Source organism: Centroberyx gerrardi, chromosome 16 (genome assembly GCF_048128805.1).
Source record: "Centroberyx gerrardi isolate f3 chromosome 16, fCenGer3.hap1.cur.20231027, whole genome shotgun sequence".
NCBI lineage: Eukaryota > Metazoa > Chordata > Actinopteri > Beryciformes > Berycidae > Centroberyx > Centroberyx gerrardi.
In genome coordinates this window covers 16,392,876-16,413,803 of record NC_136012.1, presented here as the reverse complement: position 1 = coordinate 16,413,803, position 20,928 = coordinate 16,392,876, and the positions used below count along the sequence as shown (strand labels likewise).

The following is a 20,928-nucleotide window of genomic DNA, read 5'->3' as shown; positions in this document are numbered from 1 at the left end:
ATAGCCTAACGAGAGTTCCCCACTAATACCACTGAAATTTAATATACAGTAATTCCATGTACTGTACATAGAATTATTGAATTATTGCTGAATTAGTACTGATTATAAATCAAAGTCTCAATGGACATTTACGTTCAGTCTGTATAATATAATGGTGTGTTAGTGCCGTTTTTTTTAAAAGCAATAAGCCACTTGACAGTGTGATTTTTGAAAAGCAAAAGCATTGCATCGTGCTTAACAATGCTTCTAAACTGTTTGAAAATCACTGTAAAGGACGGCTTCTCGTGGCTTATTGCTTAAATTTTAGCCTTTTGCACATGCACTACAGGCCTGGGTGTGGAACATTAATCGAATGTGCGATATTGTGCGTTGTTTAGGTTTTGAGATCTCTGAGTACCAGAAGCGGCAGGCGGCCATGACGGTGAGAAAGGTGACCAAACAGAAAGGTGAGGCAACAAGAAGATATCAGGTGATTTCCCTTTTCTTTTCCTCGCTGGTGTGCTCTGTCTTCTCATCGCTGTTTACTCTTCCCTTACCTGCTCTCTTTTTTACTCTCTACACCTTTTAAACACACGTACTTTGTTTATGAATGAACCTAGACTAGCTGTATACTAAATAACTTAGAAAAGTGGATTTATGTCTTTCCAGTATATTACTTTGAACATTTGGTTTCCTTTGAGTTAAATGTCTCTCAGCCCATATATGAAGATGACTTGATTTGATTTGTAAAACAGCTGTTAAGCATCAATGAAAAGACAGAGGGCTGTTTGCATGAAGTATGAAGTTTAAAGGGCAATACCAGTGTTTATGACATGTGGGTCCTATGTCTTCCTTATCTTGATACCATTTTAGTACCTCAGACAATTGTTTGGAATCTTTTTGCATTACTGAGCTGTTAGGGGAGGCTTTTTGTGCTTATCACTGCCATTCACATCTAGTGTATCTACCTTAAACACCCCGAGAAACCTGCAAAAATCACCTCTTTTGGGAAAATACCATACTTACCTCTGAGGTGCCATTTTTTGTCAGTAGTTGCTGCATTGTGTCTTCATACAGCATCCAGCAAGTAAGAAGAGAAGCCTTTCCTTCACATTGTGTACTCAAGCACAATGGAACAACATGACACCTTAAAGGCTGGGAAACATAAAGGTTACCATGTCATTTTCAGCAAATATGGTCTTTTTTGTGATTTGACAGGTTGTTTAAGTTGTGGTTTAACATCTGATACATCAAAATAATATGGCAGTGATCAATTTGCCCAATGGCCACCGACTATCTCAGTAATGGCAAAAGATGTCAGACATGTTAATCGAGATGTTAGCCCCTATCAAGGCAAGAGAGACAAAGGACCCACATGTCAAAACTGCTGGTGTCATCCTTTAAGATATAGCCATTTTAGTGCCAGTCTAGATGTATGTACATTTACCATTACTTACTGTTGTTGCTATTGCCAGTTTCACAATAAGCATGACCATCCATTAAGGTATTAATTAACCAATGACCACTGCTGGAATGTTCTCTCTGACGTTAGGATCCCTGTAGATGTCTGTCAGAAGTATATGTTGTGTGTTTCTAAGTGCTGTATGTGTACATGGCTGGCACAAGGTGAAGTACTCTCTTGAATTTCAGATTCATTTATAGATTTCATCTTGAGAAAGAGGGCCATGTTGTATGGACATGGTTTGAAAATGATAAAGGTATATGCATTAGAGTTCTACTTAGAGCTAGCGCAATAAGATGCCATGGCAACTGCTAAGCAGCATTGGGAGCTGTTGTGATTAGCGTTGGCATTGGAGCATGCAGTCACTGTCCAATCTGTTTCCAAGCATTATCTTGACTATCCAAGACAAACAGGTTTCACTAATACAAATATCGAACCCTTCCTGCTAAACAGTGTTTGGGAAAAGATCCTTAACAAAAGACACTGTTTTCATCTTGTTTTTCCCAAGATGCCATGGCAACTTTTGAATATTTCATCTCCAAATATTGATTGTACCTAGTTTTTAATTACACTAGCATAGTTGTGATGCTTGTAGACTGTAGTTAAACTACATTGTAGACTGTAGTTAAATGCATATTAACAGCTTTCTGTTGGATCTATTTTTGCCACTCTTGTGTTCTCAAGTCTTGAGGGTGCTATTCAAACAAATGTGCTGTCAGCAAACACGGAAGAACAATGTCTTTTGTCCAAATGCCTGGTTTCATCATTGTATCAGATGTAATCCGTTGGTTCTCTTGTTTGCCTGCTACGGAGTTTGTTTGAATAGCGTCTTTAGTCTCCCTTGTGTCATTACTAGAGCTGAATTCCACTATCTACCATTTCAGCTATCATCATATGATCATACTGTATCATATATCTCAGGTTTAATATGCAGGAATGTTAACACACTGACGATTCATTATGTATGTCTTTGTGCCTGTTTTTTGTGGAAGCATGACTTGATGTTGTGTTGTAGTGTCTGTTTCTGACGCAATACTGACGATGTTTCCTCTTTGCTACCCGCCTCCTCTCCTCCTTTCTCTTTGCTTTGTGCCCTGCACTGCCTCCTTGTCCCCCCACACCCCTCTTGCTCTATTGCACCTGCCTTCCCAGGTGTAAACAGGTGCACGCCCCCCTCATACCCGCCCCCCCAGGACCCCCTCAGCGCGGGGCAGTATGAGGTAACGGAGGACATGGCACAAGGAGAGGTTTTTGAATTCAGTCAATCCAAAAGAGGCCAGGCTCCTTTCTGGCAGAATTTTAGTAGATTAGCTCCATTTAAGAAATAGAGATACACAGACTCTTCTGAAGGACCAGCTATTTTTCTTAGAAGCACTAAACATCGGATGATCATGTCCCATGATGAAGAAAATATAAAAACACACATACACAAGAGACTTTGAAGTAAAGGACCAATGTTAATATAGAGTGTGATTGGAAGCAGCAAGAGGACTGAAGACTTGGATTTAAAAAAAAAAGAAAAACAAAAAAAAAAAACTTTACAATTCCTGTATGTTAGTAACGTTTAGTTATCATGCTTCTCCAACTGAGTCAACTGTCATGAACTCTTTCCCTCGGATTCTGCAATGCCCATAATAATCATGCCATCTGAATGTCCTGGAGTTATTGAGATTGTTTTATTATTTCATTTCAATTCGTCATTTGGAAAGGAACGCAAAGTCTTGCTATCCCTTGCGAGGCCAAGCCGGGTCATTCCTAGTAGTATGATTGTGTCCAGAAGCTGAGATCTTGCTGTGCTGCTATGTGAGATTGCTCGTTGTATTCTTCTGAATGTGTTGAGCTTGAGTAACGACAGGCCTCGGCTATGGGCTGTGGCGTCTGTGAGGCTCTGTTGTCAGCATTACCCTCGAGTTAGATCCGTTCTAGCACTGATCACAGACTGGTTAGACCATCTTTTGCTCTACTGATGTCTGTGTCTGGATCTCCTCCTCCCTCTCAATGTTTCATATTCCTCTTCCCCCTCTCTCTAGCTCTCCCGCACTATCTCCCTCTTTCTCACATGCTGGCCCTCTCTTCACCCGGTCTCACGTTTTCAGTGTAGTCCTCACTCCGTCGCTCTCCGCGTCCCTCTCTTGTCCTCTCTATCTCTCTATCCACCTGCTCAGCCTCTGTGAGTCAGTGGTTCTCGGAAGATGAGGTTCGTCCTCTTGGAAGCCTGCCATTAGCCGTGATATGACGGGTCAGGGAACAAATCAATAGCCGTAACATCAATGGAACATTTACATCCTTTCACCAACCACTTTTGACAGGGTATTCATATCCTATCAAGCCGAGGGGCTGCGGGTTGCGTCTCATGGAGAGCTTGTCGTTCAGATGAAACAGCTGGGAGCTGTAGATAGGCAGGCTGCGGTCTACCTGCCTGGTGTTAGAGCCCCTCCCCTCTCCTCCCCTGAGACCACCCCTGTAGCACTGTGCTGGCAACTCATTGGGTATTCGGAAAGAGCACAGCCTACCTCTGGAAATCCACTGAGAACTAAAGTGAAGTTGATGCATTGACCAAGACCTAAAATAATGTCTTTTTTTTTTTTTGAGTCAGCTGTAAAAAGACTTCTTCGGTTGAGTTAATCATTTTTGTATTGCTCACACTGTAAAAAAAAAGCACAGCCCAATTTCAGTCAGAGGAGTACTTTTTCCTTGTTTTGGTAAGAGTGCTGCACAAACCTGTTCTGTGAGGTATAATGGCTATTCCGGTTATGAAATTGACTTGCATGCAACAATGTGAGAAATTAGAAAAGTCCGCAACCAAAACAAGGTGAAATGGTCAAACAGTAGCATTAAGTTTGTATGAAGTGGACGACCATTTGAATCAGTTGGGTTTGTGAGTCAATACTGAAGTGTGAGTCAATGTTGTAGGGAACCAGGGAGGTGAATTCAGTCTGTAGCACGCAGGTTTTCTCTGACAGATTCATGCATCTCGAAATACTGCAGCTTCAACCTTGGCACCAGTGTGCCTCCTCCCTCTCACATTGTTGTCCAGATCTGATCCATGTTCTGGCAGTCAGCATTATATTGTTTAGTGATTTACTATGGAATGAGGCCTGTTCAGATTGGTTTGTTTAATCAACAATGCCCCTAAAGCTGCTGTGTTCAATGAACGAGATCATGCCATAGAATCCCACGTTACTTAAACAGAGGTGTTAGACATGTAATGCAAAGAGTGGACCTACCAAGAAGAAACTGTCAATTTACACACATGAAGGTGTATTTATTTTCTACAGTTGGAATGTAAGTAAAACATCTGTCCATGGTGTGTGATCATATTTTGACCTCAGAGTACATTTTTGTGTTGAATTATATCATCTGATGGACAGTACATATACAGTATGACAACTTGTGCAATGTGATATATCATTATATATCTTCACTATTCACTACCGTGATATGAAAGAGTTATATATCGTTCTATGTCATTTGTTTGCCTTCTTATAGGCCTTATAACCTATTGGAAAAAAAGACCTTAGAATTGCTTTGTATGTTGTGTAATTTATGTTTTGTTTCAGTAAAGAAAGTTGAGAAATGGGTGAGTTGGCTGGTGGTGTCTATAGAGATGGCTCCCAGTGAGATTGTTGTGGAAGATAATTCCCTTGTCTGGCACAGCGAAAAGATATGGTTCCCAGGCCATGATAACCTCAGGTCCAGTGCACAGCCCCACCACCACCGCCACCACCACCACCACCACCACCACCACCACCACAACATACACACATAGCTGGCACGCAAACGCATACGACGACACAAGCATGCAGGCATATGCGCACACATGCACACAGACACACAGACACATAATCATGCGCACTCGCTGGCCCGTTCTGCTGCGGAGAAGAGAGATGCTATCTAACAGTGCCTTCCAGCATTCCACTAGTGATTATCTATTCAGTTTCACAGGCAGATTTGAATTAGTCATGTATTTTCCCCTCAGTGTGGGACTTGCATCTCTCTTTCTCTCTCTCTCTCTTTCTCTCTCTCTCTCTCTCTCTCTCTCTCTCTCTCTCTCTCTCTCTCTCTCTCTCGCTGGGAATTCCGTTCCCCAGTGCATGAGATCCACTCGGACAGAAACATAGAGGTCAGGCCTCTTCCATATGAGTAGATACTGTGCCATCTGACTTAAACACTTAAAACGTAAACCACCTCATTGTTATATCACACTAACATAGCAGTAACCTAATTTTATTGCACAATAAGACTGAATATGAAGTAAATTCTAATTTCAGACACTTAGAAACTACGTAGAATTCCTTTACTATCTATTTAACTGTTATCTGTGACATGATGCTGAAAGAACACTATGGTTTAATTTGAATATACAGTAGAACACTGACGTTTTCTTCGCTCAATTAGGTTTCACATTTCAAAGCTAAGTATACTAGGTGAGTTATGAATCAAAGGAACAATCATCTATTTTACATTTAGCAGCTACACACTGTAAATAATGTAAAAAGGACAGATCATATATTTGGATATTGGTATTTTGCGTTGGAGACGAATGTTGTTCCAGTTCTAGCGTGCGGTAGACCTCAGTACCAGGTAAATGCATGCTTGTGGCATCCAATATTTTGCATGAGACTTAAGACACCTCTTAACAGATTGTTTTGTTTCATTTACTACCAACGTGATTCCCACAATCTGGAACCATTCATTAGTGAACCTATACCATCTCACTTAAGGGAGTTCTTTTCTCTGTCCACCTGCCCCCTGCTCACTATACAGTAGGGGTTGTAACTTGCATTCTTCTATCTTTTATCTATTGTCAAATAGAGGGGAACATCATTGCCCATGCTGAATGAAAGAGAGGACTGTTGATAAATGAAAGGCACTGATGCTCTCTTGCCCAAATAGAATGGGTATTATAAAACTGTAACATTATTCTAAACTTTTACTTTGAGTCCAACCTACGCTGTTTTGTTCCAACTGCTGGTTATTTGTGCAATGCCATCAACTGCTGAGGCTAAACGGGTATAATTTTTCTATGGCAACAGTGAACCAAATAGGAGTTAACACTGATCATGGGTGTTTGCGTATAGATTTGTAGTCAAGCAGAAGAGCTGAACAAATGCAAAACCTCTTGGGATGAGCTAAAAATAAACATAATCCTGAAGACACAGTACTTCATTGTAATTCATATCATGCTCTTGTTTCTACTTTAAGCATATAAATGATTCTTTGAAGTACAATGATTTGACACTACCAATTATTTCCTCTCTCCTATTTATTGAATTCAGTGTCATATATTACCATTTTGGTCATATTTAAAGGATTTATGTATTGGGTTTCTTTTTCTTGCCTAATTACCTTTCTGACCTTATACTGAGAGCTGGGAGGACAGCCTTCTGTGCAGTTTAAGGAGATTACTCTTAAGGAACTTTCAGACTTTCTTTTTTTTTTGTCATAAATCGAGAACCTTTTGTCCTGTTTAGATTAGTTAGCAGATTGTCAATTGAGTGCATCAAACGTTGCTCAGATTTCTGTAACTTTTTTTGGTCCAGGGTGCACATGAGCCAGTAATCGCGTTCACAAACATTTAGCATAGTAACATCTTTTTTAGGAGTTTCTTGCAGTTGGTTATGCAGTTCTGTGTTGTTTTCGGAATAGTCAGGGTACATTGGAGTCTTCAAAGAGCCATATTTGATGTGGTTTTCAATGACAACAAAGTAATAGAAGACTGACATCCCACTTTTGGAATTACGCTCTATCCATTGTATATTACCATCTAGTTTGAGGTCTGGATTTTGACTACCACAGAACATTTACTCACAATGTCGATCCTTTGTAACCATATGCAAACATTTGTAATTTTATTTCTTGCTGGCCTTTCAGTTTTGATTATTTGTTGTAGAAATGAAAAACCTGAAAAATAATGCCTATTCAATCCAGAAACTGTGAATGGGAGAGTGGAGATGTCTACTGTATGTACATTATATGTTTTGATGTAATCAGAAGCACTGGGAATATGTTGTACTTCGCTGTAAAAATGAATCCATATCTGATATAGCTGTACTTTTGTTGAAAATAAAACCTCTATATACAGAACTGCGTCTCTAGGTGCCATAGTGTGAGTGAGAACATTGTGCTGGATTTCCTGGTGTGTGACATCATCATCCTGTATGTAGGTCCCATTCCCAACAGCTGACAACAACCTAGCAAATAAACTCCTCACTATATCAGAGGAGAAAAGTGGCAGTTCCTTAACACATTGAACACTATCAGGCTGGTCTTAAAAAGTCACAAAAGAAACATTTTAACGAGTTTCCAACCTCAAATTGTAGCCTGCGAATAACTATGCTGTAATAAATAAGTAATGAGACTTATGTTAATATATTCTCCCAGTTGGCCGTGCTGAAGTGTAGGCTGATAGCTCCACTTCCTAGCCTTTTGATATCCACAGATGCAAGACTGTTTTTCAAGCAAGATCTAACACATCTTAGTGCGATGCAAAAAGTATGCGTGTGTGTGTTTGTGCCTGTGTGTGTGTGTGTGTGTGTGTTTGTTGGGTTGTGTCTAGATAAATCAATAACTAAAATTAGACTATATTTGATTGTGTAAAGTTACCTATAAAGTGAGAGGACAGAGCCGAGGGCGATGCGGAGAGCCTTATACAAACGGATCATCAACATTTTCTGAGCGAAGCATCATATTTTGGCCGGTGCAATATGCAGTGCTGCTCTGACCTCTAGTGGTCAGCTGTGGTGTTACACTTAGCACACTTCACACATTCTCATTCTGTTAAGCATATGGCAGGTTATTCAGCGTGTAGCACTTCACAATGCTTATCCTTCTGTGTTTGTATAATAATAGAGCCGCCTATATCACTTTAAGCTTCGTAGCATTACCAAGAGATACATCTACAGCCTACACAATATATTCAAACTCAGTTTATTTAATAAATACATCTACATCTATTCACAAACTTCAATCTTCACATGAAAATAGTAAAAACAAGAATTTACAGCACTGGACAGTTCAGTTCAGTGACTTCCAAAGGCACCAGAGAGCAATAGTTTACAACACAACAATATTACAATATTCTCATGTACATGTTGAGACGTGTTGTGTGGGTGTCACCATCTTCTGTTTCCTATCATATTTCACCATATATCATGGGGAAAATATATAAAAAAAAAGTTGGAACCCACCAATCCAGTCATGAATGTATAATAATAAGGGAAAAATGAAGTCACTGGCCACATCTATCCATGGATAACATGAACATTATGTGAGTTCAGTGGTGACATGCTTCAGGTAGTTCCTCAGGATCTGAGGAATGTCCAAACTGTCGATGGCAGGCTCTTTGTTGGCGAAGGGGAGGTAACTTCGAATTGCTAGCCGAGTCTGTGACATCAGTGTTTTGGGGCAAACTGATATAAAAACAGAAATAATCAAAAGTTGGTTAACATTTGCATTTTGAGAAATTCCACTGTTCGCATATCTTTATATCTGTGAATAACATATTACAATACCTAATGAGCTACGTATTCGACAAAAAGTGATAATTGTGTCTCACCTCTCTCCTTGAGCAGCAGAACCACGGCTTCATTCTGCTTTGTAGTCTTGTCAATGATCAGCGTGGGCAGATACACGTCTGCCCCAAAGTCTATGAGGAGCTGGATGTACTCCACCCCACAGCCGTAACGGAGACACATCTCCAGCACTGTCTTGGGCTGCTTTATCCTCGCCAGCATCTTCTCCTCTGTGCAGTTGTAGTTGGGGTTGGCCCCGTGGAGAAGCAGCAGTTTAAAGCAGTCCAAGTGTCCGTACACAGCGGAGATGTACAGAGGCCCCCTGCAGGCCGTGGCATTGGAGGCCCACTCTGGTACTTTGGGCCGGACGTCCACCTCGGCTCCGAACCGCAGCAGCTCTCGAAGCACGTCCACGTCCCCCTCCCGCGCCGCCGTCAGCACCGGCGAGCAGTTGTTGTATTGGCTGCCGTTAGGATCGGCTCCGGCCTTCAGCAGAGCGACCACACAGTCCAGGTGCTTCCCACTGACCGCCGTGAACAGAGGGGTCTGGGCCTTCACATCCAGGCTGTCTATCTGGACCAAACACAACAACACACGGACATGTTTTAGCACTTCGCTCTTACACGATCAAGAGGTCAACAGAAAGACACTAAGGCCTTAACCTGTGCACTCCAATTGGTAGCTTCTAATTTTGGTGATGCAGGAACTTAATGCACTTATTGTCAGCTAAATGCCTAAAATGTAAAATGTGATGTAAATGTGTATCAGTCGTGTCTTATTCAACTTATTCATTTCTTAGTCCTCATTCTCAAGCAACTATCTGACACAACATTTACCAATACACAAGACCTGCTGTACCTATACCTTGTCTTAATGTGGGTGAGCACATGATGTAGAAACCTTACTTGGCTGTTAGAGGAATGGGGGGTGGGTTAGTGCAGGTATGTCATCGGTGGTTATTAAATGGGCAACCTCCGATCACAGATGTTTAGTTGAATTAGGCCCATTATACCTCCAGAAGGCTCGACAGTAAATTCTGGCATGCCAGAACCAGCCCCGCCTCTCTCACAGAGCCATTTCATTAAGGCCCTGATCTGAAAACTGTGACGCAAATGCCTGCTCCGTGTCTCACCTCTGCGCCGTGCTCCAGCAGCAGCTCCAGGCACCTCAGGTGTCCCAGGGCAGCGGCAGTGCGCAGGGGGGTCACTGGGATCCCCCATCCACTACGAGCATTGATACACCTCCTGTAACTCTCCTGAGACAGCAGCTCAGAGAGCAGAGGCACGTCATCACTGTTCACCGCCTGGTTCAAAGCCTGACACTGCTCATTGTCCTCATCCTCTTCCCTAGGCTGCAGCAGGGAGAAGATCTTAGAAATGTCCATCAAACTCATGTTGACAGCTTGGCCCAGAACCATAATGTAACTGCAGGGCACCGCGCGTCAAATCCCCTCCATCTGGAATGGTAGACAGTACCGATAAGAATACACCCAGACATACAATTCACACACACTTGTATATGACATTTTTGGTTTATTTTGTTCCACATTAATTTTAACATTACAAACTTCCCCACAAAAGTCTTGAACATTACAGACTTCCCCACAAAAGTCTTGAACATTATAAACTTCCCCACAAAAGTCTTGAACATTACAAACTTCCCCACAAAAGTCTTGAACATTACAGACTTCCCCACAAAAGTCTTGAACATTATAAACTTCCCCACAAAAGTCTACGACAGAGGCAAAGCCAAAAGTTTCTTACCATGACCATGTGCTATATGTGTGAGGGTAAATAATGCAGGTTGTTTATAGTAAATGACACAACTATATAAGACCAATCACCATAAAATATCCTGAAGACCTGGGGTGTAATATTATGTACATGGCTTCAAATCCCAACCCTAATTCATTTTACTCTGTCACTAAGGCACATAGGAAAGTTAATGCTGTCAGCTAAAGGTCCATAAAACTTGCTCAGCACATATAAAGGATGATTTGACCTCTCAACACAAGCGAAAAAATACCAAACACCAAAAATAGAGGTTACAAGGTTTTCACACAGCCACAGCAAAAATAAAAAGTTACGATGACTCCCACTTACCTCCCCTTTACAGGTCACTTCCCAATGATGTTATTGCCAAAGATGTTAAGCAGGGGAGTTGTAAAAAAAAAAACACTTTCAAAACTCCATTATGAGTCACGTGGAAAAAAGGAAGGCTCTCCAAGGAGTGTGTGATGCATCCACAGGGCTGAGATTTCTGAACGCTTCAGTATGGTGTGTGTGCATGTGTGAGTGTGTGTGTGTGTGTGTGTGTGTGTGTGTGTGTGTGTGTCACTGTCTGGCATGGCAGAAAGGGGCCTGGGCTCCGGTGGGTGGGAGTAGGGGGGAGGTGGGGTGCTAATTTTAGGCCACAGATGGGCCTGGCTAAACTTCCATTCTTGGAGAGTTGAGGCTCCGGTTTATAATTAGAAAGGTGATAGACTTGTGACACTCTCTCACTCAGTGGTCTTGATTGGTGAGTGCGGCTGCGTTGTGTTCCCCTGCGTCCTGAGCGAACACTAAAATGACAAATGAAAGCGAGGCGGAGGAGAGCATCATTATGATACTCTGGGACTGCAGTGTGTGACGTTATAATTCTTCACATTAGGTTTCAGCTGGTTGTGTTAGACTCACAACAGCCCGCAGTTGCATTTCTGGATTTTCAGTGTGATGACAAAGCAGAAAAAGTAGATGATGAAATGCTGCTAGTTGGCTGTATTTTTGGCTGTAGCCGTGTTATCACCCTGTTCCCCTCATTCACACCTAGGAAGCCATTTTAGTAAGTGTCAGCTGTCCCGAGTGTCAGAAGCTTTGGAGGAGCAGGCGGTCAGCTGTTCCCTCTGCCAAACGTCATGTCCTTATATTGTCCGGTGTTTAGAGGTTAGGCTGTGCCACGCCACATTCTTTCACCAGATGGCACGAGAGACCAGATTCCTGGCATTTTATGGGTGCGTGATGAAGAAGCTTTTTCAAATTCAACACACAGACATGGAACAATTATGTGTGACGGGATAATCAAGGTTTGCTTTTAATGCAAATTTCCTGTCCTGACCCAAGATCAGCGAAAACACAATAGACTCTTTGATATAAAACAATGGCAAAATTAAAGCATCGGTAAGTAAAATAATAAGAATACATGCACTGCGTTGTTAAGACATTTTACATTTATTAACATTTAATGAAAGATTAATTTAAGGGGTTCATTCCAAAATGCTATTTGGAATAATTTTGCTACCTGAAATGCATCAGGCAATATTTCAAAAACATAAATGATTCTGCCATCAAAAAATTTAACTATTTTATAGGCAAATGTCTTAAGATGACTTCAACAGTAACCCATATGTTTTCATGCCAACCGTCAATATGGGAGAATGGGTGTCATTTTTTTTTTTTTATGGTGAATATATCTCATTTCAATTACACATCTGATGTCAAGAAGTTGGACTGCATCAAAATAAGAGCATGTGCTTCCCCTCGCAGTGCCTCCCTCTACCACAAGATGGCGATAGTGACTCATCGTTGGCAGTGAGTGCAGCTCTACCCAAACACTAAAAGAAGAGGACGTGTAAACAATTGTACTGCAATGTTGCTTGGTAATGAGAACCATTTAGTAACCGACCATTTTTTCTAGTGTTAAAACTTTTCATGTTGTACTATAATCCTAAAGGTCCGATTTTGCTGCACGAAAAAAAAGGTTAGATGTTTATCGATAGGCCTGCTCACTTTATTTACACGGGAAAACTGATTTGACCACCTATCGTTAATTGTTTAATGTTAGCTTAACGTTAACGTACCAAGTTAACGCTGTGACGTTGAAATTTCGTGCAGTAAAGCTACGTTAAGCTACATATATTTAAAATGGTCAGATAACTGAAAATCCATCGCCTGATCCGTGATCCCTCTGTGTTTCCAGGTGCTGTGTCTTAGGACAAAATGGAGGAGGAGGAGGAGGAGGCTCTGAGAACCTACTGCAGAAGAATGATTTCCCATGTCCTCAAAAAACAGCACCTTGACTCAGAACAGGGGGAAAGGAGAAGAAGAAGAGAAAAACACAAAGAGCCCAGCGGGGAGAGAGGGAAAATGGCTCAGCCCACACCCACAGAGCTGAGTGCTAGACGAGTTGAGGCAGGGGATGGGCCTCGTGATCACAGCGAGTGTAATCTCCCTCTCCCAGAGCCTGCAGAACCAGAGAGATACGAGAGAGAGGGAGCCCTAACCTCCCCCGGTCTCGTGTCCCAAGGTCCCGCGGCCCAGCTGGTCCCCCCTCGGCTCATTTCCCTGCTGAAGCACAAAACTTTCAAGGAGGAGATGAGACGGGTCAGGAGACACTTAATCAGGTGGCCGTGGTGTGTAGTTTAGGCTAGTAAAGCAAATCAAGTGCCCCTCTCCACTTCATGCGTTCTTTATCTTTTTTTATGTGACAGGCGGTGGAGGTGGAGCTACATGATCCCGCTGTGTGTGATGTGTGTGAGCAGAAGCAGGCTTCTCTGGCCTTGAACACTTTTATCAGGAGGAAGAAGACACAACTTGAAGTCCAAACACTGGAGGACAGACTAAACACACAATTGTGCTACAGAGTAAGACGAACAAGCTCAGTGTCAGCTCTTTCCTATCCGCCTTGCTAATTGATATTCATGTTGATTTGACTGATCAGATTGCATGACTGAAAAAAATTACCTCTCTTTTGTTACAGGACAATTTGTGCCTGTTGGGGGAGTTTGTGCAGAACCTTCCACAGCCCTCCAATTCCTCTCACAGGATTTGGGAGGAACTACTTGGTAGAGATATGCGGGTCACAGCAACCTTAGCAACTAGTCAGGAACGTTGCGTTGCCCTGGCAACAGATGAAATGAGGGGTTACCCTGACAGAAACGCAACAGGAACTCATTTAGCAAGACCTCGCTGTCCTTTTTTCAGACAGATAGCTGCAGACATGAAGGGCACAGTATTAATATGACAAATGGGGCGATGTGGTGGTGGAGTCAAGAGTGTACCAAGCCCTTTATGTTGACAAATATACAGTATACCCAATCATTAGCCCACTAACCATTGATGCATACAGTATGTTGATGACGAGGTCTTCAGTCACCCTCCTCAGATACCACTGTGTCTGTACCGCTAAATGTGAAAAATGCGTCTTGTCTTTCATAACACTTTAGTTTTGTATAAAAAAGGACATACTAACCAACTTCAGTACAAAACAGCCATTTATTTTCGTATCATTGTATTAAAGTTTAACACACAACACTATTCAAAGCAAGTAAGTCTGGCTTTTTTCTCCAGTTTGTGGTCACTTGTACGCTGTAAACATTAAAACAACATTGTGGTTTATTTAACTTTATGAATAAACCCCATTACATTTTTATATCGTCACAAAAAAATTACACGAGAGACAGCCATGGGAAACAAGCATGCATTGAAAAAAATTAAATAAGTACAGTACGATATCTAAGGCAATAAACAATAGCAACATGGGCACAATTATTTGGACATTTTTTTTCAAGTTCCTTTTCTCATTATTGCAGCTATATGGTTAGGGGCTAGTAAACCTAATATGAAGAGTATACAGTTACATATCAACACACCCAAAGCACTGTTAAAAAAAACAAAAGAATGACATTAACACCAGACCCTCAATGGATTGTTGACAGGTTATGATCAATGTAGTAATACACTTTGTTAAAAGTGGGGTCCATGTGTGGAAATTGTCTTGAACCACAGATTTTACCATCAGACTCTTATCTCAGCCATATATAGAAATGTACATGGCTGACCTTAGACTCACGTACTGGACCAGTTCCCTTTAACACTAATGAAACTGAAGGTTCAGTAGGATCTACTCGTCTGGCTTCCTCTTGGGCTTCTTTGGGTTGCGGGAGCGGCTCTTGGCCTTGCACAGCGGGCAGATCGGAGCATTACGATGGATCTGCTGGTGGCACGACAGGCAGGCCTGGAGAGAGAGGGAGAAATAAGAGTAATCTCTCCATCTCATGTTCTTAATTCTGTCTTGTAAAGATAATTTAGGTAGGTCGGTACAGTGTATGCTTGTCTATACCTTCATAGGTGGGGGTTGCTGTCTGAAGGTGGCCGTCTGGCGGGCGTCTTGCTTCCTGGAGACCTGAAGCTGCTGGGCTGCAGCCGCCGCCGCAGCTAGGGATTCTGGGATGGCGGGCTCGTGTGGCTCCTTCTGCCACTCCGCTTTCTGCTTCTCAAAGTAACTATTGAAGCAAGAGAAAGAAAGAAACCTGGCTGGCTGTGATTCTTACATAGAGCCTGTGAATCACATCACAGTTGAGATTATCCCATTTACGCTGTGTATAAAAGGGAGATGGAGTGGGAAAACCAAATACAAAAGAGAAAAGAGTCAAACTCACACATCCTCTTTTTATATACAATTTTGAACAAAAGTACAGTCATTGTGAGTGTTTGTCTGCACGCATGTGTGTGTGTGGGCAGGGGCAGACTGGGAAAGAAATCTGGCCTTGGACTTCATGCCTCACTGGCTCACTTTAAAAAAAAAAGTGCGATATCCCATTTCATTACGCTCTCAGCTTTCTCTCAAAATAGGTTTGGAACAGAGTAGAACTTTGATGTCTTAAAAAAGTATCCACAGAACTCATTAAACATATGTTGATTGTTATGTGTTTGTCATTGTGATTTACTGTTTGTTTTGATGATGATGTTTTTCACTTTTTATTATCCTGTTTCTAAGCAATTTTTGGCCAGGACTCCCTTGGGAACAAGATTTTGAATCTCACTGGGTTTATTTCCTAGTGAAATAAAGGGGGAAAAAATGTCTTATTACATGTTATTACATCTACCATGCAAGATCATAGTCCACAAAAACACCACAAAATTAGGCTTGTGTAATGTGCCTTCACCACATCAAGGCACATTACAGTAGTTCAAGGTCAAGGACAATACCAGTGTTTTTGACATGTGGGTTCTACATCATTTGTTTTTGATAAGAGTTAAAATGTCAGGCAATTGTTGGGAATTTTTTTTCCATTACTGAGGTGTGGAGTACTCATTTTGTGCTGATATATCACTGTCACAGTGTATCTTAAAATGTACCTAACACCCCACAGGCTTGTGAGGTGTCACTGAATTTTCTGAAACGTTGCTCCATCATGCCTTGCAATACAATAATAGTGGGCGCCATTACAATTGGATTAGGATTACTCAAGAACTACTTTGCTGGCGGTAAGATGTGCAAGTGATAGTTTTGACATCTCCACAGACACTGTGATAAATCCCTTTCTGTGAGGAAGACTGCCTGCTAAAGAAAACCACTGTGAAGAACAACACTGCTAAGCCATGACTTTCTAAGGAGCTCACAAACCCGAGGAACATTAAGGAGCACGCCCACAGCAAGGGGAATAGAGAGGACTACCACCTGGCCAGAAACCATTTCAACAAGGCCATCAGACCGGCCACACTACATGACCAAACTGAAGAGCCAGTTTGCCAAGAACGATACCCACACAGTGCGGCAGTTGCTCAGCACACTCCCTCAAAACCAGGGTTGTAAAGGGATTTAATATTACTGTTTTTTTTGCAGAAAACGTCCTTGGTGAATTATTTTCCCCCAAATTCCCCATGTTCTCTTAAGTTAGGAAAGGATAAGTAGGAATATTACATGTCTTTACAACCTGTGAGTGAGCTGAGCAACCACCATAATGTGCAGGAATCACTGTTGGCAAACTGGCTCTGCAACTTAGTTCTTACTTGGCGAAAACAATCTTACAGATAAAACATATTTCTCTACAACTGTTCAAACTTCACACTCACTCAGCTTGCTTTTACTATGCACCTTCACAATGGAATAAACTGCAGAAATTGCTCAAACTAGACGCTCTCATTCCACTGACTCAATTTAAATCAGTAGCCCGTCACTCTTCCTGGATGGATGTCCTTGTTTCATGTGATGTCCTTGTTTTGTTTTGCCTTACAATTCCTTGTCTTCATTTCTGTGAATTTGACTTCACTGTAATTATCTGTTGTTTTTGCTTTATTTTTTATGTTGACTTTGTTTTATGTACTTTATGGTTTATTTTTATTTTATTTTTTATGTTCTTATTTGGTTGTTATAAACAGGGCCCACCTGAAAAAGAGGACTTGCTCTCAGTGTGTGTACCCCGTATAACTAAAGGTTTCAATTCAATTAAAAACATGGTAGGTGACCCTCAGCACATTTAACGACCACTGTTCAAAAGCAAAGTCCCTTCCCACTTCACATCATCCACCTTCATTCCTATGCCCAAAAAGCACAGGCTTACCTGCCTCAAGGATGTCAGGCCAGTGCCACTGAACTCATAATCATAATTAAGTGCCACATAATATGCTCCTCCTGCAGTTTCCCTACAGGGCCAAAAGGTCTGTGGATGATGTAATAAGCATAGGCCAACACTGACTTAAATACCTGGGAGCCCCTGGCTGCAACACCGGGATCCTGTTTCACTTCCATGTTCCAGCACAATCATCCCAGATCTACTTCACGGTAAACACCACCCACTGTTGATGGATGTCAGACTTCCTGACAGACAGCATTCAGTTTGTGTGTCTGGGAGCCTACCTGTCAGACCCCCTCGATGTGAACCTAAGTGCACCAGAGGGATGTATGCTCTCTCGCCTCCTCTACTCCTTGTACCCCAACGAATGCACCTCCAGCCACCCATCCATCAAACTGCTTGTCTGTGGATGATGCCACCAGCAGTGATGAGTCTATGGAAACTCTGTGCTCAACATCCCAGGAAGATCAATGGCTCAACAGTGAAGTCAGCCAGGTCATTCAGGTTCCCACTCCCACTCCCACTTAGGGAGATGTTCTTACTAGAGGATATTCTTTCTGTGGCAACCGAAGGAGATAAATGTCTCACAAACAATCCTCAATTCTCAAAATTCTTCCTCACATCGTCCATCACACCACCTCTTCCTGATTTAAGTACAAGCTCCAGTATCTTGTCTGCACTTTTCCTTCATAAAAAACTAACTGCATGACACCAAGCTCAATGAAAGGGCAGGAACTGTCATCAACCCTGTACACGCACCGTACATGCACGCAACCATCTGTTCCAAAAACTCTCTTTTGGGCAGCAGCCCCAGTCCAATACGACCAAACACCATCCATCATCTCAACAGCCACTTCCCTAATCTCTGGACTGTTTCTCACCACCGCATTCAACTACCTGTAAAGCTACTGCTGGTGCTGTTTATTACCCTGCCATTTGTGATTAGCAAACTACTATTGCCCCGGCATGCACTACTCAAAATGTCTGCACAGTCCTGTTTGGTTTCAGACTTTGCACACTACGCAACTTCAGCCTAGGGAATTATGTCTGTGTTCTGTAATGCTCATATCTCAACAACCCTATCTCATGGTGCACTGGAACTTCCTCTACTGCTGCAACCATATTGTGTGCCATGCTACTCAAATGCGCATTTGACACAGAACACTGAACGCATTTATGTAGTGATACAGTCTCCTAGCTATTGTATGTCTTGCACTCTCCCTTGGCACTGTATGTGAGGTTATGTTGTCCTTGTCCCATGTGTCAGTGAGTTTGTGCGGTGTGACTGTGAAGGATGGTGACATGTCTCTGCACTAATGCCATAAAGACATAGTCCTGTACGTTTGCTGTATTTAGCGAATTAAGTAATTCTGGTTGTTTGGATGTGAAAAAGCACAATGACTATGCAGTTAAAATGTAAACGGTTAGCTGTAATTTGGTGTATGTTCAGGCATATCATACAAAAAGTTGAAAAAAGCTGTCCTTTTTGGTTCTGAAAAACTTGTATAGAGCATTTTCTCAAATGGAGGTACCAAGTAACACTTTTACAAAATAATTCATTGTGTCTGTGTGTCTGTGTGTATACTGACTCCAGAGAGAGCTTCTCCTCCTCCTCGTTGAGGTTGGGGAGCCTGTGGAGACCGAGGGTCATCCTCAGGGCATCAACATGCTCCTTCAGAGGTTTGTACTCATCATGCAGGCGCCGAGTTGTTTCTAGCAGCTTGTTCAGGTCATTCTCCGACTGCTTGATGGTGCTCTCCATCTAAGAGTACAGGATAGGTGTTTAAGAACTGGACATGCAACATGCTCAGTTTAAACTATAACCTCCAACTACAAAAATAAATTGTCGGTGGTTAATACACATGGTCATCATATCTTTTCTATTGAAAAAAATACAGCCATTGAATGCATTCACCAATGTATTATGTGTAGCTGGTCTACCATCACTATTCTTGATGCTGATACTGAATTTTAAAGATACCTTACCCATCTAGCTCCTCTGCAAGACAACTGAACTGGCACTTCCACACCTCTTCTTATACAGAGAGTGGACTGCTCATCTCTCCCTACTCACCACATTGATATCCGCATGGATGAGCCGCAGCTCCTCCACATGTGCCATCTTCTCCTGCAGAAGGAGGTCCATCTCCTGTTTGTACTCTTTCAGATGCTTCTCCTCAGACTCCAGAGCCTCAAACTCAGTCTTCAGACGAGACTTAATCTTCTGCATCTGGATAGTCTTGTTTCTGAAGACAGTGGCAGAGACAAAAAGACATCAGCTGTCAGGTCAATTACTTCAAACAGCCACAACAGAGATTTGCTCAAAAAAATTAGAATCTTTGGTTTGCCAGTTCTCATGTTTTCTACCAACATCTCGACTAAATTATCACAATCAATAATGTAAACAATACACACTGATAATATTCTATTTGATATGCACCAATTTGTTTGAATTGATGTAAATTAAGTTGTGCATAGATGTGAGGCTGAGTGGCTTATTACTCCAGCTACTTCTTTCTAATGTGAATGAATTCACTGCCATTCTGTACACTTATTACTCAGTTATTATGCACTGCTGCACTACAGACTTCGGGGGAAAGCAACAACATTTTGCCACCACTGTTTGTTTAGCGAGCTAATGACAGTCTGCTAACTGCCTCGCTAGCTAAGTGGCTAGCTTACCCATGGTAACATTAGCAGCTCACATCTGGCGTTTGATGATACACATCTGGAACGTTAATGCGTGCGTGACCAGGAAATGTAGCTACAGTTCCAGGTTATTTTTGTACTTTCTTAAACAAAAGAACGACTGCTGTGATTGCTTGCCATGCCCCAGGCGAGCTAAGCTACAATAGCAGAAACCTATCAGAGTACATGGAGGCAGCAGACCAGCTAACATTAGCTAGCTCAGTAACAAAAGCCAAGCCAAGGAGCTTGTTCTTGGCCGGCTAGTATGATACACTACGCTTTGCTCATTTTCGTGAAACATCGAGCCACCATATTTCCCACATGTGCTTTCATTTTATCCTATAAACGTGTCTTACCGTATTTCCAAGATATTTTCTAATTTGCACATTATTTCTTGTTCGTCCGCCATGGTTTTGTAACCCTGTATCTGCAAATTGGCCAGCTCAGTCTCCTCGTAAGGCCAGGGTGGTCGCCTTGTTAATAAAAACACAATAGATGGCGTGGGCGCGCAGACGAGCATGCACGCGCGCTGTTTTCCCCAGTGGCTACGTGTGCTGTAGTCTGCAGCCTAGTGACCCGCACGAGCCCATTGTTGTCACACCTGACCTGTGACTACTGTGTTGCAAGTATCCAATTATCTGTTACATTGTAATAGAAACTATAACCTGACTGTTATTTAGTAACATTGAATAAATTAGAATTTTCGCATTGTTAAAACAAATAACTATACTAATCCTATAATACATTTTAGAAGGATACTATACAAATATGAAGGCAAAAAATAAGATCTATAGGATATCCTGTATAAATATTAAAAAATAGGCCATAATAAAATAAGATAAGGTCACTCTAAACTCACTGAAGACCACATACACACTACAAATCCCCAATGCAATATTGTAGGAATAATATAGTGATTTCTCCTGAGGGTATTTTCTTTGCAGCGAAAGCGT

The 20,928-nt window shown here is 41.9% G+C and overlaps 3 protein-coding genes across 6 annotated transcripts in view; 1 reads left to right on the top strand and 2 right to left on the bottom strand.

Annotated features, from left to right (window-relative positions):
- The window catches only part of LOC139914603 (uncharacterized), a 53,805-nt gene extending 39,598 nt beyond the window's left edge, over positions 1-14,207 (top strand). For 2 of the 4 annotated variants that reach the window (XM_078289325.1, XM_071902975.2), the window contains exons 13-14: positions 13,421-13,573; positions 13,690-14,207. In XM_078289325.1, the coding sequence (XP_078145451.1) occupies positions 13,421-13,573; positions 13,690-13,953 (417 nt within the window). In that variant the 3' untranslated portion in view covers positions 13,954-14,207. Of the gene's footprint in view, positions 1-377; positions 470-2,593; positions 7,529-13,420; positions 13,574-13,689 lie in introns of those variants that run through there. The other 2 variants (XM_071902984.2, XM_071902989.2) reach the window with 2 other exon arrangements.
- asb12a (ankyrin repeat and SOCS box-containing 12a) lies at positions 8,708-10,372 on the bottom strand. The gene is made up of 3 exons (XM_071903017.2): positions 10,088-10,372; positions 9,000-9,528; positions 8,708-8,853 (listed from the first exon to the last, which is right to left on the bottom strand). The coding sequence occupies exons 1-3, from the start codon at positions 10,370-10,372 to the stop codon at positions 8,708-8,710; spliced, it is 960 nt and encodes a 319-aa protein (XP_071759118.1).
- On the bottom strand, positions 14,186-20,524 carry zc4h2 (zinc finger, C4H2 domain containing). The gene is made up of 5 exons (XM_071903029.2): positions 20,332-20,524; positions 19,362-19,533; positions 18,877-19,049; positions 15,052-15,214; positions 14,186-14,946 (listed from the first exon to the last, which is right to left on the bottom strand). Exons 1-5 carry the CDS (start codon positions 20,493-20,495, stop codon positions 14,833-14,835), a joined length of 786 nt encoding a protein of 261 aa, XP_071759130.1. The 5' UTR covers positions 20,496-20,524; the 3' UTR covers positions 14,186-14,832.
- Between the last annotated feature and the right edge of the window lie 404 nt (positions 20,525-20,928).

Excerpts from the sequence above, each read along its gene's own strand:
- asb12a (XM_071903017.2), bottom strand. The coding sequence starts at position 10,372 with ATGGTTCTGGGCCAAGCTGTCAACATGAGTTTGATGGACATTTCTAAG. Across the intron at positions 9,529-10,087 it reads TGCTGGAGCACGGCGCAGAG|ATAGACAGCCTGGATGTGAA; the intron begins GTGAGACACGGA and ends TGTTTGGTCCAG. Across the intron at positions 8,854-8,999 it reads TCTGCTGCTCAAGGAGAGAG|TTTGCCCCAAAACACTGATG; the intron begins GTGAGACACAAT and ends TTTTTATATCAG.
- zc4h2 (XM_071903029.2), bottom strand. The coding sequence starts at position 20,495 with ATGCTCGTCTGCGCGCCCACGCCATCTATTGTGTTTTTATTAACAAGG. Across the intron at positions 19,534-20,331 it reads GAAAATATCTTGGAAATACG|AAACAAGACTATCCAGATGC; the intron begins GTAAGACACGTT and ends CACTGTCTTCAG. Across the intron at positions 15,215-18,876 it reads GAGGAGAAGCTCTCTCTGGA|TTACTTTGAGAAGCAGAAAG; the intron begins GTCAGTATACAC and ends TTGCTTCAATAG.